The sequence below is a fragment of the Pantherophis guttatus genome, chromosome 3, assembly GCF_059756535.1.
Source record: "Pantherophis guttatus breed Tessera chromosome 3, ASM5975653v1, whole genome shotgun sequence".
In the NCBI taxonomy this organism is placed as follows: domain Eukaryota; kingdom Metazoa; phylum Chordata; class Lepidosauria; order Squamata; family Colubridae; genus Pantherophis; species Pantherophis guttatus.
This window is the reverse complement of record NC_142065.1, coordinates 56661773-56681922: the sequence shown is the minus strand read 5'-3', so window position 1 is coordinate 56681922 and position 20150 is coordinate 56661773. Positions and strand designations below refer to the sequence as shown.

The window sequence follows — 20150 nt, the reverse complement described above, 5'->3', positions numbered from 1 at the left end:
GGCTTGCAGGCAACTGGGTAAAGATGCTGCTACTTTCTGGACATTACGGGTGTACTTGCCTCAGATCCCACTGCAAACCAGGTCTTGAAACCACCAACTCCTTGTTTGCCTTTTGTATCTCTGCAGCGTTTGAAAAATGCTACTCGGCCAAGCCGGGAGTGGGGCCCAGCGCTTGTTGAGCACAAGACCGGCCGCTACGCAACAGCATTCAGCTCAACAGAATCCCAGCTGGAGGTGCAGCTGCTGAACCCTGAGAAACCCAAAAGCGATGAGGCTGGCATGATGGCTGCCATCACCATCGGAAGCAATGGCTCAACCCACAGCCAAGACTCAACGATGTGAACCTTAGCCTGGGAGGCAGGGCAGGGAGCACTCCTTGCATCAATCCATTCCCACCTGTCCTGGTTCTCTAAACCCTACTCTGCTCAGATATACTAAAGTACCCCCACTGGGTGGGGGACCCCTGGCTCCCAGGCTGTGCTGGACTCTGGGGGAGGGGGCTATGAGTTCCCATCCCACCCACCTCATTAGTGTCCCTGTGCCATCTTGTAACCCTTATGTTTACAAGTAATGCTCAGATGGCCCCAATTCACAGCCAGGACCAGGATCAGAGACAGAGATGTGTGCACTGGCTAACTAGGCGGGGTTTCTTTGAGAGGTACCAGTAGAAAGGTTGGTTAATGTCTTAGAAGCTTAGAAATCCCTTCAGGATGGTTTCTGGCAGCTACTCCTGGGTCCAGCGAATCTAGAATCTATTGGGGACAATATGGTCCTCACTGCCCTGGATCAGGGCTATTTAGCTGGCCCCACAAGGAAACTAATGGGAGTGCTGGGGGTCAGTAGTGGTTTCAAATTTGAGCTGATATTCTAGGCAAAGTTCAGTCTAGAGCTAGACAACCTTCAGCTAGACTACTGCCTTTATGAGCACTCTTGCACACATGCATGGAAAACTGCACACTACCCATCAGTATCTATACCTTCCCAGCTTTCCCACTTGTCTAGTATTTTATGAAAAGTGGGGTAGCCTTTTCAGGACTGTAAAGTTCCAATGATGGTTCCAAGATCTTAAGAAAATTCCAGAAATCTCTCATAATTGGTAGGGAGGATCTAGCCTTATTTGTCTAACTGTCCATAATTTTCTCATGTGTACACATACACACACACACATCCTTTCACATAGTTAATAGAGACACTATGTGACTGATTCAAATCTAGGAAAGTCCCACACTTGTGGGAAACTCCTGTAAGCTGCTGCTACACTGTGTAGAGGTGGTGGAGCAAAGTATTGAACTGAATTATGCAGACGCTTGTACTTGAGTTCTGAGGAATGGAGCCTCTGAAGCCATTGTTTATTCTCTTCCCCTACAGAGGAGCAAATGAATTTGAATAGGGTCCCTCTACTTGCAAGGGGCCCTTGGGACCTAGCCCTGCCCCAGTCTCTAGGGAAAGGAGCAGAGCCAACCATGGTGCTAAGAGTAGATGATGTGCCAAGACCAACCCTTGCAACTTGAGTGAAGCACAAAGGTCAGAAAGCATGATCTTCCACGAAAGCTATTCCTGGTTAGCCCTGGACCGCCACTTCCCAATGGGGATGGAAGCCTCTATTCCCATGCTGCAGTCATGAAGAAGTTGGCCAGAAGCACCAATATCTCATGGCAGGACGATCTCTTTGTAGCACAAGCCAGGTCTCACACTGGCTCAAATGGTGAGGGATAACTAAATGGTTGTGTCTTCCTGCCTCATTGCCCCATATTTTCGTTTCAGCATTGCTGCCTGCACTTTATCCTGAGCAAGGCCTTGGAGGAGGTCCTGACAGCCACTCCCTTGCCCTTTATCCTGTGGCAGCAATGATACCAGGACACCAGTGCCAAACTTTTTTGTAGGGATACCAATGCCAAACTTCTTATAAGGGGCATCCCTCAGCTCCCAGGAATGCACAATTGCTACAATGCCAACAGCAAGGGCACATCTGGTCCCTACCCACAGGGTAACTGCCCCAGCCAGTGACGTGGGCAAAATGGCCAGTGTTTTAAGTGCCAAATGTCTGCATCATGCACAGATGATAGGGAGGATAGATGGCTTCATGTCATGATGGCATTTTTACCTTAAGCCGCCAGCATCCAATCCTTTCCCTCCTCTGTACTGAAAATGCACTATTTAATGCATGGTTTCATGTCTGTCCCTCCCTCTCCTACAGAGTGTGGCAACTGCCACTGCCACCTCTCATTGTTCATAGCAATAATTGTACGAGTCTCCCATACTGTGACTCTCCCAGTTGTAGATTGTTAAAGTCTCATAGATTTTAATGAAATTTATATTCCTGAACTCAGGATGTACAGTTCTTTTTGTGGGATCGGAAGGGCGATTTGAGGAGCCATAACTTTTCTTTAATGTTATAATGGAATTATTGTATTGACTAATGGAGAGGAGGAGGAGAAAGGATCCCAGGGGGCACTGCTGCACTCCCAGGACACTTATCTGTACAGAAGAAGGGGTATTTAGCATGGCCTTGTTACTTTCTTTGGAATCCATGAATTTGAAAATAAGAATGAGCAAAGACAGCAGTAGCCAACATTAAGCCCATTTCAAGCATAGGGGACAGCAGCATACGGTTTCAATGGGCACTGTTGCCACAGAGCAAGGGGTGAGATGTCAAGAGGAAGAGGAAGTTCTATTTTTCTTAGCTTGGTCCTTTACACTGCAATAATCTAATACGGGGACAAAAGCGAGACGGTGGACAAGGTTCTGTAGGAGGCATGGGAAGAAAAGCAGGTTCCCAGGCTGATGCTGATGCTGATCTATATACTGAAGCAGTTGGATGTCCTAATGTTGTAGGCAACTTAGTGTCACTGTCCTTCCTTGCCTGGTTGGAATCCTCACTCTTCTGATGCATCCATCCCAAAGGGGTTCTTGTCGAATGGCTCCATCGGGATGATGGCCGATAGCAGAGTAGAGAAATCTGATCCCTGGGATCTGGTGAAGGAATCTCATTAGAAGCAGGATTGATCTGTCCAAATCCTGGCCCTTTCACTAAGCCTCTTGGATGGCTGTGAAATAAAGAGAAGGAGTTGTGTGATACAAAAGGTTTTATTTAAGCATCTTTCCATCAAAAGTAACAAAATTACAGAAATTTGACTCATTGCAGAAGAGTTTATGGATCTCCAAACTCCACTAAAGTGGACTGAACAAATTCCAAAAATGTTACTTCAAAATTCTGGAGATAGAGTAATAATAAATCAAGGCTGAATTAAGTTTCTCACTTTCTCCTGTAAGGCTTTTGCTCTTTCCACCTCTTCTTAGTATTGTAGCTTGCAAGCATTTTCATACTACCTGAGCTGAGACAAATGGGTGCTGTTCCCAAGCTGGTTTGACATCAGGGAAGGAGGCCTAGGACATGACTTGGGCAGGCTCAATTGCAAATCCCGCTCCATGACACGTTTCTCTTCCTGTAGTTCTGTGGACAGAAGATTACTTCAAGATGGAGAAGAAACAAGCCCAGGAACAACATAGTTAGGGGACTAGTACTTAGAAATAAACTGCCCAATTATTTATACTGTCTATACTAGAAAAACCCTCTTTTCCAATCCCCAGTCTAATTCTAAATAAAGGCATGAGATGAGAATTTTGCATACCAGCCATGGTGGGTTCATGCATTTTGTCTTGCAGCTCAGTAGCATGCTGATGCACTTCCTCTAGTTGGTTCTATAAAGGAAAAGAAGCTGAAATGTCAAAGTCATGCTCCTTTGTAAATCCCCAGAGGAATACCTGTCTTTCCCCAAAGAGTTTATGCATTGATAGCTCTGTACACAGAAGTTTCATTCCCCCCACCCCTTCTTACATGCCCCTATCACTACAGAAAGCTATTTTAGATGAGCAATACACACCCAGTCCCTTCGGTCAAAGAGATTACGTTTCCTTTTCCCTGGAAAATAGCCTGTGTTAACCTTCTGCATTCCTATGTCATTGTTGCAATATTACCCAGAATACCTGTGCAAAGAGCACAGAGCAAAGTTGGTTCAGGAGAGCAGAGACAAACAGTAGGGGGTAGTGTTGTAGCAACTTTACATCCAAAGCAATGGCATTTGCACACCAAAAATGCCATTGACCTCTCCTACTTTGCATCTCTCAGCCCTCATCCATCACCACCTTCAGATCAGAAAAGATGAGATGAACGGCAGCTAAGTTCGTTACCAAGCTGAGATAAAAGTCAAACATATCTTCATTAAATAATACTCCCTCCTTGAAAAACCTAAGTGCTGTAGCCATAGGACTGTGAGTACTTCATAGTATAAGCTCCCAAATCAGAGATGATCACTGGACCACTTTGGATATTCTAAATGAAGAGCAAGTTGAGAGTGAAGTTTAACTACACCAGTGTACAAAGCAGCCTCACAGACCCATGACCAAAATATGAATTGGACTTTTAGGAGTGCAAGAGTCTAGAAGTCCTTACCTGTAAATGTGTAATGTATCTTTCCAGAGCATGGCATTCATCCTCTAGCAAAGTCCTAGATAAAAATGTCAATAAAGAGCGACAGAATGTGAGATTTGGGAGAAAGTAAGCAATCGCCAACTGCAAATATTGAGTGTGAGACTTCCACAGGTTCCTCCAATTTTTGTTTCTTTCCCATTATAGAAGCTAGCTTCAAAACTGAATTAGAAGACCTGACGTCAGGTACTTTTTTACAATAGGAATTCAGTGTATTGGGGATGATGTGAAATCCAAGTTAGGGAGGTGCCTAACTAAAGCTCTCAATAAGAAAATTCACAAGCACTCCTAACCATAATAGGGTTTGTTCCTCTGTTAGCATTCTGGTTCAAAATTTCCCAAACTCCTGAGCAGTAAACTGTTTCTTGCTGGATTCTTTGCAACTTAGGACCCCTTTCGTTTCTATATCCACTTCCTAGAACTCATAGTACTGTATACTGTTTAGTGAAGTGTCAGCTTCGTGGTCCTTTTTCCTGAAATTCACGTTTTTGCATCCCATAATGCAATGAGACAGGTTGCCCATTCTGCCTCTTCAAAGAGGGAAAGAAATGGAAGTTCGGGTACATTCAGGCCAAGATTTCAAGGCAGAAGCTAACACAATGCCGTGAGGAGCAAGTGTAGTAGGGCTGTTTCACTAAGATTTCCCAGTTTAAAAGTTCTTATTGAATTGGTGCTCAAAAACTCTTCTGCAACAACTGATCCATTCACTACATTCACACAAAAGAAAACATACAACACACATGTGCAGGCAGAGGAAATCAGAATGAGATGCTTGCAGATCTCCCTGTTCTTGTTTTCATAAGTATGATGCAGGTTATTCTATAGGGAGCAGAGGAAGAAATTCTGAATACAAATTGTTGGGCTCATTGGCATGTATTTTTATGCTCCACTGCCCCAAGCACTCCTCTTTCTGATGAGCCATTCCATTATTTACCATATTTACCATTGGAAATTACAAGTCCTTTTACACTCCTTGCTTCTAATAACTGTTCATAGAAGAAAAATATAAAGCAAAAAGGAGGTGTGCAAACTTGCCTAAGTCTAGAGGTTATCTCGCCGATCTGAGCTATATTCAGTTTATCAGAATATGGTTCCAAATCATTTGTGGTGCTACAGGACAATGACCTAAGAAAACAGAAACGGGATTAATACAAATGTCATACAGTTTAAGAAAGACCAGCTTTTCCTTCAGCCAGGCAAGATTCCAAGTCCACAATTAGGCATTCTGGCACGAAGCAACTCGGATCAGGAATGGGAAGCAGAATTTGGATGGAGTTGTTAGTAACTTTCATTGCATATCTGTAAATGTCCTGAACTCCCTCTCCTCTATGGAGATTACAGAGCAGTGGTTGACCCGCCTAACACAGCATGCATTTCAGTTCCAGCAGTAGATGAACAAGGCCATTCATGACCAGTTTTTGTACCAATATCCAAACTCCAAAAAACTACAGTTACCAGCAGGTCAAAATATTGGACCTAGGCAAACATCCCTTATATGTCGATACATACTTAGGTACTATTAATTAAATCTTAATTATATTTATCAAAAATAAGTCTAATGGAACATTTATTTGTCTGTGTCTCCGTCCTTCTTTCCTCTCCCATATCATATAAACATGACTAGGAAGAAAATGAAAAAAATACAATGTACAAAATAATATATCTATGCCCTCCCCCCAAAGAATCTAAAAAAGGGGGGAAAAACAGATGTATATATATGAGTTAACACATTACAATAGATATGTAATATACAAGGCAGCTGAATAAAGTTTACTTTTGAGTCTTACCTGATGAGATTGTTGCTCCCAGATGATGGCCGATTACTTCCAACATTTGTCTTGAAAGCGAAGTTGATTACATGTGTGTTGTATTTAGCAATGGCACAGTCGTGGTCCCTGCAATAAGAAGCAGACATGAGACGAGAACCTAGCCTCAGGCTTCTAATTAATAGAGTCATGAGTAGGCCACCCATCTCTTACATTCAAGGACTGAAGCCATAAACCTGTTGGAATATGAAATGAAAATCCTCTAGGTGAACATCCTTAGACTAAAAGAAAAAGCAAGTTTGACCAAAAGGCTCTTCTTTACCCCTATCGACAGTATGAAAAGAACCATGGCTTAAACCCACTTAATCATGTGAATGATTAACAATAGCACTTAGACTTATATACCACTTCATGGTGCTTTACAGCCCACTCTAAGTGGTTTACAGAATCAGCATATTGCCCCCAACAATCTAGGTCCTCATTTTACCGACCTCGGAAGGATGGAAGGCTGAGCTGGTCAGGATCAAACTCCTGGCAGTGGGCAGAGTCAGCCTGTAATACTTCCTTTTAACCACTGTACCATCATGGCTAAAGGTAATGTGAGAGGAACTCTTCTAACCAAACTACACAAGGCTGGGCCCGAGAGACAGCAAGGACTAAAGAATAGAATAGAACAGAACAGAACAGAACAGAACAGAACAGAACAGAACAGAATAGAAGAATAGAATAGAATAGAATAGAATAGAACAGAACAGAACAGAACAGAACAGAACAGAACAGAACAGAACAGAATAGAATTCTTTATTGGCCAAGTGTGATTGGACACACAAGGAATTTGTCTTTGGTGCATATGCTCTCAGTGTACATAAAGAAAACATAAAATATATTCGTCAAGAATCATAAGATACAACACTTAGTGATAGTCATAGGATACTAATAAACAATCAAATCATACTAGGAAACAATAAAAACAATATAAGTTGTGCAGATACAATAAATAATGAAGAAAACCCTGAAGGGATAATAAAACAAACGTGCTTCCAGTGTGTAACTGAAATATTGGGAGAAAAATATTTTCCTTGCTGTCCAGTCCATTCTAATTGTCCTCAGTGCCCTTTCTGTTATTTATACAGCAAGAAAGTAAGAGGCAAATATCTGGCTAAGAGTCCCTTTGCTGAGGTTGATCCCGGTTCTCATTCAGCTTAATCCCTCTTTTGAATTTGGAGAGGGAGGGGACATAATCCCGGCTTCAGTATATGGATCGTGGATCATACACACTAGAGAAACAAAAGAGCTGAATGTTGGAGTTGTGCTGTTGTGAGATGTCTGCATACATGGAGGGGGGAGCGGGGAGACAGAAGTGAGGTGTAAATTCTATGCATCAGGAAATGCTAGTACAGTGTTTCTCAACCTTGGTAGCTTGAAGATGGGTGGACTTCAACTCCCAGAATCCCCCATCCAGCAGCACTGGCTGGGGGATTTTGGGAGTTGAAGTCCACCCATCTTCAAGCTACCAAGGTTGAGAAACACTGGCCTAGTAGAACTAGGGGGGAAATTTCTTTATTTCCCCCCATCATCACTACAAAAGAAGTGGGAAATAACACCTTTCTTGCCCGTAAAGTTTGAAAGTATAATTTCTGGGGAATTTGAATCACAAGGAATTTGGAAGTTTTATATAGCCTGGTCCACAGGCTCTTGAGTTAAAAGATTTACAGCTTCTTTCTTTCTACAAAGACTGCAGACTTTAATTTATAGTTCGGCTTGCAATATTTTAGAACTTGTGAACAGGTTGTTAGACCTTCACTGTGAAGCATTTCATTTTCAAAAGTACCTGCCCTCCTGCAAAGCCTTTTGCTGCAAGCCAACCAGGAGTAGGCGAATCTCCTCTCTTACTAGTTCTTTCCGGTGGGGAGGAGCAGCCAGCAAGATGCAATTATCAGGTCTTTGCTCAAAATGGTCCAACTGCAGCTCTTGATAGAATTCCAAGAGAGTCTTTACCTGTAAAGAGGAAGGAAGCTTGACTGTGTGCATTGGACATACCCCAAAATATTTAGAGTTGCATGATACAAATCCCAAGAAGGTCACTTGTTAATCTTGCCATGCCCTTCCATCACGTGCCCAAATAATGAGAAATAGTTACACACCTGAAGACTAGTTGTAGCATTCCTGCTACATTCCAGATGCTTCTTTGTTCAAAGATTCATAAGCTAAATTGAGCAAGATAATAACATCATGCAGAAACTTCCTTTTCTTTGAAAGATTAAGTCATAATGTAGCCTGGATAATCTTCACAAATGAAGGCAAATATATGCATCCCAAGATAATGTTGCAAGATCAAATCTGGGTTGTGGTTCAGATTCAGTCTTGAATAATCTTCAATACAATGGTACAAACCTACGTGTTAGGTAGGCTGCAAAATTGATAAAAATGATTGTGGAGGTTCTGGAAATATCTGATACATTTCCAAAATGTCAAAATCAATCATTTATGTGATATCCTACTTTTTCTTCACAACCTCAAAGCAGTGCTCTCTCCTCCTATATTTCCCACAATAATCCAGTGAGGTTGGGTGGCCTAAAATGCAGTGATTGGTTCAAAGTCACCTAGGAACTTTTGTGGCTGATGATGGATTTAAATCCTAGGACCAGCTCAATGTCTTAATTAGCAAATAAAAGTGACTCAAAATTTTCCAGCAAGTTTCCTTAGTGTGCTATCACTTTGTACCACTCCTCTCTAAACGTGTACATCCAGCTACGTTTGGCCACAGCTCATGGTGGCTATCATTTGTCTCAAAATAATAACTGTTGCCCATCCTATCTTAGGAGATATCACAAAGGGGAAGACTGCAATAGGTATTTTATCTTGCTTGTCCTTCCCTATTATTTCTCTTTGTGTGAGCTACCTTCTATAATCATTGCTTCCTCACCTCATTTGTGCTACTCATCATCTCACTTGGCTATTTCTTGTATCTTTTCACCCTTCTTTTCTATATGCTCTCTCATATGCCCCCATACTCTACTTCCTTTACTTGTATCAATTTCAAAACACAGACACAGAAACAATTCATTTTCTATGAATCTTCTGAACTTCAAAAAAGAAAAACATCCTGCTCATAAAACAGAGATCTATGGATTGAAAACATATGCCAAGAAAAAAAATATCCCTTAAGATAGCAGCAGCATATGAAAAGAGGAAATTAATTTAAAAGAAAAATGTTTTAAAAAGCAAAAACTAAAGACAAAAGTGAGGGAACAAAAGCAGATGCAACTACAAGACTTAGCACACTTAGCACACCTCTGTGCATTGCATTTTTTGGCAGTTCCAGGCAGCAGGAATCACCGCTGCCAATCCCCACTGCCTGGAACCGCCCAAATATGCAATGTGCGGAGGCCAAAAACAGGGTGTACGGAGGCCAAAAATGCAACGCGCGGAGGCTGAAAATGCAATGCATGGAGGTGGCAATCGACGGCAATGTGCTGTGGCCATCCCTGCATTCTGGGACGGGTCTAAAATGGAGCATTCGGAGTGATGCATGGAGGCCAAAAACACAACGTATGGAGGCAGTGATGTGCTGTGGTGATCCACGCAGCCTGCAACAGGTCTAAAACATCATGCGGAGGCCAAAAACGCAACACGTGGAGGCCGAAAACAGCTGAAGGGTGGGGTCCAGTGGGTGGGCAGGGCTACATTCAGTGTATAAGATGCACCCAAAATTTCACCCGCTTTTGTGAGGGGGGGGAGTCTTATACTCCAAAAAGTACAATACTTTACTGAACAACTTCTCAGCTGTCCTGACTGGGGACAAAAGCAGAGCAGTGAAATTAGGTATTCTTTGACAGCTTGAAATTAAAAGGAAATAGAAAGGTAGGTAAGAAGCCTCAAAAGGGATGGTGAGTTATTATTACAATAGAAATTCTGATGCTTTGGAGTCATGGACCCCAGGAAGATATAGATGGAAAAGCATACCAGTAGGCAGGGAATTAGGTGCCTTTGAATCAGGCCAGATTTCTGATGGCTATCTGGAGTCTCTGGGGACAATCCACAGCACTTCCACAAACATTCCAGTAATATCTTTATTCTGTCCATATTATTTATTCTGCTTTCTTTATTTTTACATGCATAGTAGATTTTAACTAATCCATGCAGAGAGAAGTAAATCCATTAGCATGAGAAAGGATTTTGGAATGTTTATTGTTCTTTGCCCCAGGCTGAATAAAGAGTGTGAATGACTGGAGTAGAACAAAGAGCTTGAAATAGCAGGGATTAGGGACTCTAGCCAAGTGTTAGAAGCCAGCTGACATGAGTCAAAAGGGAAACTTGCAGATGAGAGAGAAGGCAATACATCAATTCACTCTTACAATTTGGCTTTCTCAGAGCAGATAAATTTCCCTTACAGGATCTAAACTAGACTTTGAAAGTAGTTGGGACATCCAGACTGAACTGGCCAAAAAAAGCAAAACCAAAAAACAACAGCAAACAGCAACACTTGAACAATAGAATAATGAATATATGCATGCTATTGCTTGAGACCAAAATTTGATCACTGGAGGGAGAAATAATTGAAGTCATAATCCTCCTATTTGGGCTACATCTAATGGAGAATATGATCTGCAGTTCTCAGATTATAACTGTGAACTTTTCCCAAAATGACTATATGTTTGTATTTCAAAAGCAGTGAAAAGAGAGCTGTTTTCTCCAGAACTCAACAGTCTACAGCAGGGGTGCACAGGCGAGATCCAGCCCGTGCTTAGAACTGGCTCATAAAGCTGACCTGGAAACAGCAAAGGACTGGCCCGCAGTGACTCTGCCAGCATAAACAGAGCTTGGGAGGGCAGCGCGCAGCTGCCCAGACTCCGTTTTCGGCTGCGACAACCTCCCTGCAGCTCTCTGCCAGTGAAAACGGAACTCAGGGGGGTCACGCACACCTCCCCCAAGCTCCATTTTTGCTGTCAGAGGGTTGCAGGAGGCCATCATGGCCGAAAATGGGGTCCAGGAGCCGGTTTTCGTGGCAGAGCACTCAGGACACCACAGCGCCCCTGATATGAGTGATGTCATGCTGGCCACACCCATCCCGGCCCGCCGAAGTCAAACACAACCCTGATGTGGCCCTCAATGAAATCGAATTTGACACCCCTGTTCTACAGTAACTTTGCACAGACTGCTGGAATGAAGTGTAGGGAATCACAAGTATAAAATATAATACTGGCAAAACATTATAGATACTTTAGCCAAATATATCAACGTTAATCAATTCACATTGCTAAATAGCATCCAGATGGCTCTGATTGACGAGATCTTTGTTCCATGTAGCATACACTAAATAACAAATGAAATGTCTAGTCTCCTCACCTTTTAAATTTTTTAAATTTTAAATTTTTATTTGTATTCCATCTCTTTTATGTTTACAGAAAACTCAAGGTGGCGAACATATCCAACAGACCTTTCTCCTACTATTTTCTCCACAACAACCCTGTGAGGTGATTTGGGCTGAGAGTGAGTGACTAGTCTAAAGTTACCCAGGCTGCTTTCATGCCTAAGGCAGGATTAGAACTAGTCTCCTGTTTTCTAGCCTGAGGCCTTAATTACTAGACCAAACTGGCTGGTGGGGTCCTACATGTCTATCTTTAGCACCTTTCCCCAACTTAGTCTTCCAAAAGTATTTGGATTACAGTTCCCATGTTAAAAAGTACCTCACATTAAAACAGCTCAATATACATAATACCAATGAAGTTTTTATTCAATTAAGCTCTTTGCCAAAAACTCAAGGGACCCTAATGTCACGGTACATGTAGTTAGACACCATCCACACCCATTCAAAATGCGGTGGTGATTTTTGCAGCCCCTCTATACATACTATTTCAATAGGAAAATGCATAAACCACACTTTTAGGCCATACAGTTGGCCTGAAGTTCCGCTTCCAAACCTCATTATGAAGCTCCAAGCTGTAGTCCACAAGATCAATTCCCAAAATAGTCTTCACTTCCAGTCTCTCGCTGGGTGCTAGCTGCTCTTCTATCATCCTCCAGAGCGATGGCATTGGCTTCAAGGGCTCCCAGGAGAAACTGGACAAGGGGAACATAGGGGCAGAGTCCAATTCCAAGATAACAATAGAAATTCCCAGGTCTAATGCATTAGAGGAAAGAAGGAGATATAAGGATTAAATAGCAGGTGACAGGCACCCAATGCAAGGGCACCTGGTAATTTATCTCCATTTCTTCACAAGCAGCTTTAACTAATACCTATTATTATTATTATTATTATTATTATTATTATTATTATTATTATTATTATTATTATTATTATTATTATTGACAGTTTACACAGCAAACAAGATGACCATGCTGGATTTCATATCCCAAATCACTAGTCGAACACTTCCCAAGCGTTTAGGACTGTGATGTATTATATTATTATTATTATTATTGTTGTTGTTGTTGTTGTTGTTGTTGTTGTTGTTGTTGTTATTTAATCTTTAGTGAGATTCACAGCCTTTGAGGCTGGTTAATAGCTCAGCAGCTCGAGTCCTAACCAAGGACCTAGGAACTCTTAAGGTATCGTCGGAGGATGTAAGCTGTTCCGAGTAAGGTGGTTTTTGTAGAGTCAAAATGTTCAAGTCCGGCAAATTTAGAATTTCTAAATAGCGGGGTAGCCCTTTGGGTATTGTTCCAAGGGATCCAATTACCATTATTATTATTATTATTATTATTATTATTATTATTATTATTATTATTATTATTATTATTATTATTATTATTACTATTATTATATTTAGGCTTAATGTTGCATTTTATGCTTTATTAAAATCTGCCTATCCCAAATCTTTGAGAAGCACTCAACAGGTTGATAAAAATTGCCAAATCTAATCTAATGTAATGGTGTAACCAGCCATAATAACAATCATTACTATGTATTTAACAAGGCAAGGTCACAGTCCCTGAACCCACTAAGCAAGACATCAAACTCATAATCACACAAATATTTAAGACGTAGTGATCCAGTGTTTCCCAAACCTGGGTAAATTACCTACATTTGATTAAAGTGGCGTTTTGTTTTGTTTTCTTTGAATAACAACAAACGAAGCCATTACTTTTAACCACAAGAACATTTAACCGTTTTACTTACATTCGGTAAAAAATATATATATTTTGGGGCAACGAAGGAAAAAGTTTGGGAAGACTTCCCTAACCCCTGCAGCCAACAAACCAGTGGTGGGTGGGTTTCAAAATTTTTTACTACGGGTTCTGTGGGCGTGGGCGTGGCATGGCTTGGTGGGCGTGGCAGGGGGAAGGATACTATAAAATCTCCATTCCCTCCCCAATCCAGGGAAAGGTTACTGCAAAATCCCCATTTCCTCCCGATCAGCTGGGACTTGGGAGGCAGAGAATAGATGAGGGTGGGGCCAGTCAGAGGTGATATTTACCGGTTCTCCGAACTAATCAAAATTTCCGCTACCGGTTCTCCAGAACTGGTCAGAACCTGCTGAAACCCACCTCTGCAACAAACCCACCTGTTCTCCATTATCCCCAGCTCCAACATGTTTAGCAGCTCATCCCGGAATCATTTGCCCGGCCAAATTAACCCCGCAAATCTCTCCTGCACTGGGCCCACCAGCTTCGATCGGGCTGCCAACTTAATTCCTCGCCCTTCTGGCTTTTGCCCGCAGACTGACCAACGCCCTCTGCACGCAGCTCCACGGGAAGGAGGAGGGGGCGCTCCCTCCACTCCCCCCCCCAATTCTTCACCTTCCCGCGCGAGCTCTCGGGAGCATCAACTCCTTGTCTCTATGGTAACACTCCCCCCCACCTCCTCGTTCGTCGGAAACCTCGCCTCTTAAAGGAGCCGCGTCCAGAAGGCCGAAACAGCCGCGAGCCCAGCGTGCAGACGAGCACCCTCGGAAACAGCCTTTGTGGCAAAAGGTGGAATGTATCCGATCCGGCCACTTGCTACATTTCTACCTCAGTTCGCGTCCCCAGAACCTTAAAGGGGCATCGAAGGAAAAGGCCGGCGCGGGGGCATCCGAGCCGGGAGGCAGCGCGATCCTTCGAGGTGCGAAGTTCGGAGGGTTTTTTGGGGGGAAGCGCGGGGGGCTGTGAAGGCGGGTTGGAGCGCGGGAGGCAAAGCAGGCAGGGGGGCAGGCAGGGGGGGCAATGCATCTGCCCCTCCCAGCTCCGAGGTTCCGCCCTCCCTTTTGGGGAAGGGGTGCTCGGGTTTCACTCCGGGGCAGGCGGCTGCACAAAGGGCAAAGGAGCGCAGGGCCGGCCAGGTTGCTTGTCAGCCGCGGGCTGGATCCTTTCGCCTGGAGAAAAGCGGGTTCGCGGGTTTTCTCCGCCGGCTTCTCTGCCGTTTCTCCGCTCTGCCCAGCCGCCCCTGGAGTTTGGCGATGCCCTTTCCTTTGCTGAGCCTGGCATTGCTGCTGGCTAGGGTGCCTCGGCCCGGGCTGGCGGGGCCAGTCAGCACTTGCGATGCCAACGGGAGCCTGTACTTCCCAGGGGAGTGGTATTCCCTGGATAGTGACCACTGCATCCAGTGTGAGTGCACGGCGGAAGGAGCAGCTTGTGCCCGCACGGACTGCGCCGCTCTGCCGCCTGCCTGCATTCACGTCAGCCACTATCCGGGCGACTGCTGTCCGCGCTGCGAACGCGTCGGCTGTGAGCACCGAGGACAGGTTTATGACTTGGGGCAGCATTTCCAGGTGAGGCAAGCAAACGAACCCGGGGTGTGGGTCAGTGGTGAAATCCAATTTTTTTTTACTACCGGTTCTGTGGGCGTGGCTTGGTGGGTATGGCAGGGGAAGGATACTGCAAAATCTCCATTCCCTCCCCACTCCAAGGGAAGGACACTGCAAAATCCCCATTCCCTCCCCACTCTGGGGCCAGCCAGAAGTGATATTTGTCAGTTCTCCGAACTACTCAAAATTTCCGCTACCGGTTCTCCAGAACTTGTCAGAACCTGCAACATTCGAGGCCAGGCAGGGATGGGTGGTGGCCGCTTCCCTGAGTGTGTGAACCTCCTTAACCAGGGCTAAAAGTGAAAGCTGCTAACAAACAAAGTAGTTGAGAAGTACCTCCGTCTATTGAAGATCCGAGTTGGGACATTAACAATATAGTCTTGACTTGTTCAGTCCAGAGGCAAGACCTGGTTTTCCTGGAGCATAGTTGGCTATGAAATGGAAACTGAATGACCACTTCGAGGATTGTCTTACGGTGTATTAGAAAGTGAGGTAGATGATAAGCACTAGATTAGAAATGGTATGAAGTGGTTTCTTAAAATCAAAATGTCTTGACAGCATGAAAGTAAAATAAGAACTTCAGTACTTATTTTAGGACTTTTCGCCTGTAGTACAATTGCTGTCTATTCAACTATCCTCTACAGTATTTCTCAGTCCAGACACTAAATCAGAGTTTGGTACCTTCTTTCTGGCAATTGCTAAAATTGTTTGCAATGTATTTTAAGAGGTGAGTTGTCAGGCCAAAGAACTTGCTGGCCAGGAGGAACTGGGCAATGAGGGAGAGGCAAAGATGGTTACCAATAGCTGAATAAACAGGTCTAGGCTAAGATGTTGCGGGTGGAAGATCAAAGCCTGTTCTACTCCTGGGCTCCCTGCGCCTGAGAATCACATGAATCATTCCCATGAAGTAAGGGCCAATCCTCATAACTGGGCAGTGAGCAGATAATGTCCGTGCTGTCAATTTTGCTGAGTGTTCTTAAGAGACATTTTGCAGTGAGCAGAAATAATTATTTCCCTTCCCATTAATTTTCCTTCCTCACTCCTTAATGAGTAAGACTCTGCGCACTTGAAAATGATTTGAGAGAAATGCCTTGGATCTCATGAGTAAGCACCTCCCGCTATTCATTAGAGCAGCCACAACCTTTTCATGCTTCTGTGCCAACAGAACTGTGTTAAATTCATTAAAGTTATTCACTTTAAAAAATGGCATCTTTTTTTCAGGCTTGCTGAAACAGGAGAGTGCTTCCTCCCATTGTTTGTGAGGCATGAACAGCCCTTTTAGAGAGGCCTAAACTTTGAAATTTGCCCAGAACTTTTGGGAGATGGGTACAAAATATTGCATGTTTGGTTTTTTAGTAAAAGTAACAAGGAAACTGTAACACCTTGCATTTGTATAAAAGTGAAATGTTGTTGGCAAAGAGCTTTTTAAAAAATGAGGTTAGCTGTAGTGATTATATTTAGTATTACAAGCAGCAAGACAATTTAGGAAGAAGGAAAAATTCTTTGCTCGTCTAGGGCAACATCTTGCCAAATCAGATCTGGAAAGCCTTTGGAGATTTTTAAGGAGCTGTGGAAAGCATCTTATATTAAAGAAAAGTCTTTTTTTCCCCCTTTGTTTTATGTTTCTGATCACGTCTTTTGGCAACAGGCATATAATATCCATGTGACCAACTAAAATTATTTCAACCGTTCAATAGAGGTGTGAGTTTATTTGCTGGTCCAATGGAGAAGGACTTTAATACAGAGAATAATAATATTAGGATTTTATCTTTAAGTAAATATGGTAGCTGGCAGGAAGGGCAGAAGGGGATTGAGAATAGGGTCAAGCTGATTGTTACTTATCGTATTTATATTTATTCATTATTGTTAGTTTGGCTTCCCTAACACTAGTGCTAGGCTTTGCTACTAGAGATATAATGAACTGGAACTAACAGTAACATCTTTGTTGAATATTTAAGTGCAGATCCTGTCATAAGATTCCTGGAGGGCATCACCTCCATTGTTGTAGATGTGTTTAGTATATCCTGATCTGAAATTCCATACCACAATCTTTACATGCATAATCAAAACAAAAAAAAAATTCCTACTATATAAAAGTGGTGGCTGGAGACTAATAGCTCAAGAGAGCCTATTGGAGGCTTGCATTTCTCCTAAAACTGAAGCCAAACTGAATGGATGGTGCCCTCTGATGGTGTCATCTTAGTATTGTGAAGTCTATGAAAATGTTTGCAAGTGCTACAAAATTGCAGAAAAATGTGGAAATACTTGCAAAATGTATCACTTATGGACAAGTAACTCTCTGCCAAATATTGTAAGCAGTAGCTCAGTGGCTAAGGCACTGAGCTTGTTGATCGAAAGGTCGGCAGTTCAGCAGTTTGAATCCCTAGTGCCGTGTAACAGGGTGCGCTCCTGTTACTTGTCCCAGCTTCTGCCAACATAGCAGTTCGAAAGCACGTAGAAAATGCAAGTAGAAAAATAGGGACTTTGGTGGGAAGGTAACAGCATTTTGTGCATCGTTGGCCTTTAGTCCATGCTAGCCACATGACCACAGAGACGTCTTCAGACAGCACTGGCTCTTCGGCTTTGAAACAGAGATGAACGCCGCCAACTAGAGTCAGGAATGACTAGCACATATGTGCGAGGGGAACCTTTACCTTTTATCCCACTTGCTTGGATAACACACTTGTCTTAACAAAAAAACCTGTTGCCATAGCACTATTATGGCAGATTTGGGCACAAATATGAGGTTCTTCAGCTGGGACGATCCCAGTAGCAACATGGCAGCATATTATTCTTAATGCTTTTTAGAAAAACTCTTTCTGGAAGAGACTTCAGCAGGACCTGAAAAGGGAAGTGTGAGTAAGGAGGAAGGAAGTTGCTTAACCATGAGATCAATACTGAAACCAGTCATTCTGTTTGTCTCTAAAAAGGCGACCTCTGTCAAATTTTTGTTTAACGGGGACTAATTATGTCTTGCAAATACTTACTATGTGACTGCAGTGATAGTGAACTGTTCGCACAGCACTAAGAGAGTCTTTGTTGTAAGAGAATGAAGAAAAAGAAGAGGCAGGCTTGCCCAGAAAGCATTTTCCAGAACCTTGCAGTATGACAATGTGACAGTGCAGAAATAACCTTCAAAATAAGTTTTGTGCCAGTCTGTAAGAATATGCACGTTGCAAAGTATTGCACAGGATAGGCACAGCTTGAGAATAAATTCTTCCAATGCTGTTGTACACATAGAGGAGTGATTGCAAATTGCCATGGCCCATTGATCAACCTTTGTCCCCCCCCCACCCTCGCAGCCTTCCGAATGCGAGCAGTGTACTTGTGACTTGGATGGAATTGCCCGCTGCCTGGTAGCAGACTGTGCCCCTCCACCATGTGTCAATCCCATCTATGAGAAAGGCCATTGCTGCCCCATCTGCAAGGAAGGTGAGTAATTAAGGGAAAGGCGTGCCACTCCCAAGTAACCACTGGGCTATGGCACTTGCTTTCCTCTTTGAGGGTGCCTGAACGAAAATATAAAGAATGAGTTAGATTTCTGCGGCTAATATAAGTACTATAAAGTTATACTCTTGCTTATGTTCCAAAATCTGGGAATGCAGGCAGTCCTCACAATTGTTCAGTTATGACAAACTCATTCTCAAACGTATGACTGCTGCACACGTACACACTGTGGTCAAATGATCATATTTTGGGTGCTTGACAACTGGCTTATATTGATAACTGGTTGCAGCATCCTGTGATTGTTTAATTGCTATTTGCTTTTTTTTTTTTTTTTTTTTTTTTGGCAGTTTGTGGGTTTTTTCCTGGTTTCTGGCAAAAAAATGTCCACTACAGGCAAATGGATTTGCTTAATGACCATGTGATTTGCATAATGGCTGTGGTGATTCATTTTGTGAGCATCATAAAAATCGAACAAGGTCACATGGTGATCTGCTTAATGACCTCAACTTACCCACCATAATTCCAGGCTCATTTGTGGCCATTAAGTGAGGACTACCTGCATTTGCCTTTCTATGCCACACCCACATAGAAAACCCATTTTGTTTCTGATAACTCATGCAAGCTACATTTAGAGGGTCAATGGCCAAGTGACAGCAGACTGATGGCCTCTGTTGTTTTCTCTTATCTTCATGGTAAATCTTGGTGAAACATTGAGAAAATACTTTTATTCCCACAGGACCAAACTGTTATGTAGATGGGAGCCAACACAACATTATTCCTGCTGGAGATAGCGTCTGGGTCGGTCCCTGTATTCGCTGCCGCTGTCACGATGGCCAAGACGCTGGCTACTGGGAAGGAAACCGCTTAGCTAAATGTGAGCAGCTGGCAGGATGCCGAGTACCAAATAGGCACCATTCCTAACCCCTTGAAATATTAAGTGGTCCCTTTAACCACATCTCATAATCTCTTTAAGGGCTAAATTACAAAGAAACCCCACCAGATGCTCTTCTGCCAACTCCAAACTACAATTACCTATCCTAGACCCTGGTCAGAGTCCAGTTCCCTACTCCTCCTATCTAGACCTTCTATAAAAGATCCTTCAGTTGCTGCTGCACTACAATTCCCATCATCCCTTGCCAATGGCACTCCTGCCTGGGGTTGCTGGGTGATATACTTTTGCAACAGCTGCAAGGCAACAACTTTCCCATCCCTGCTCCCCAAACACGTTGCCAATAGCAATCTCCGATATATTTTATATAAGATTTGACTTTCCTATCTTCCCCTCCCAGAATTCCAGTTAATTTCACTCAAAAGACAGCTCTTTTGTACAGTGTTATACTGAATAGCTTCATCGGCATGTACGCCTTGACTATGTGACAATAAAGGATCCTTATAAAACAGCTTCTCTTTCCTCTACAACTATACGCATAATTTCCTGGGCCAATTACTCATGTTTCTACCCCCTAAAATCAAGTTAGTGTGATAATCTCCAATGCATTTTGGAAATGTCTTAAATTTGGGCTTTCTAAGAAGAATAAAGGAAAGGAAACCACAGATGAAGAATGTCCAATTTGGTGTCTTCCACAAACTTCAACAAGCAACATTGTCAGCCAGGATAGTCAAAGGCTGAGAATTCTGAATACTGAAGTCCTGGCATGTCTGGAGAGTACTAGATTAATAAAGGCAATGGTATGGGCTGTCCCAACCCAATGTCTCCTA

At 43.1% G+C, this 20150-nt stretch overlaps 3 protein-coding genes across 12 annotated transcripts in view; 2 read left to right on the top strand and 1 right to left on the bottom strand.

Moving 5' to 3' along the window:
- Positions 1-2325, top strand: part of SLC6A9 (solute carrier family 6 member 9) — a 59397-nt gene extending 57072 nt beyond the window's left edge. For all 9 annotated transcript variants that reach the window (XM_034414888.3, XM_034414893.3, XM_087889645.1 and 6 more), the window contains one exon: positions 127-2325. In XM_034414888.3, the coding sequence (XP_034270779.2) occupies positions 127-342 (216 nt within the window). In that variant the 3' untranslated portion in view covers positions 343-2325. The remainder of the gene's footprint in view (positions 1-126) is intronic.
- On the bottom strand, positions 2279-14064 carry CCDC24 (coiled-coil domain containing 24). 2 transcript variants are annotated; one of them, XM_034414897.3, is made up of 9 exons: positions 13764-14064; positions 12180-12318; positions 8087-8253; positions 6277-6384; positions 5525-5614; positions 4454-4508; positions 3633-3702; positions 3331-3454; positions 2279-3047 (listed from the first exon to the last, which is right to left on the bottom strand). In XM_034414897.3, exons 1-9 carry the CDS (start codon positions 13790-13792, stop codon positions 2681-2683), a joined length of 1149 nt encoding a protein of 382 aa, XP_034270788.2. In that variant the 5' UTR covers positions 13793-14064; the 3' UTR covers positions 2279-2680. The 2 variants fall into 2 exon arrangements, with proteins under 2 accessions (XP_034270788.2, XP_034270789.2); XM_034414898.3 differs by having other exon boundaries at positions 12180-12379; positions 13764-14063.
- LOC148114595 (von Willebrand factor C domain-containing protein 2-like) lies at positions 14047-19831 on the top strand (the record flags this gene model as incomplete). The annotated part of the gene is made up of 4 exons (XM_087890671.1): positions 14047-14302; positions 14746-14948; positions 18287-18416; positions 19168-19831. Coding segments are annotated over 4 exons (774 nt in total), but the record flags the coding sequence as incomplete, so codon positions are not given.
- Between the last annotated feature and the right edge of the window lie 319 nt (positions 19832-20150).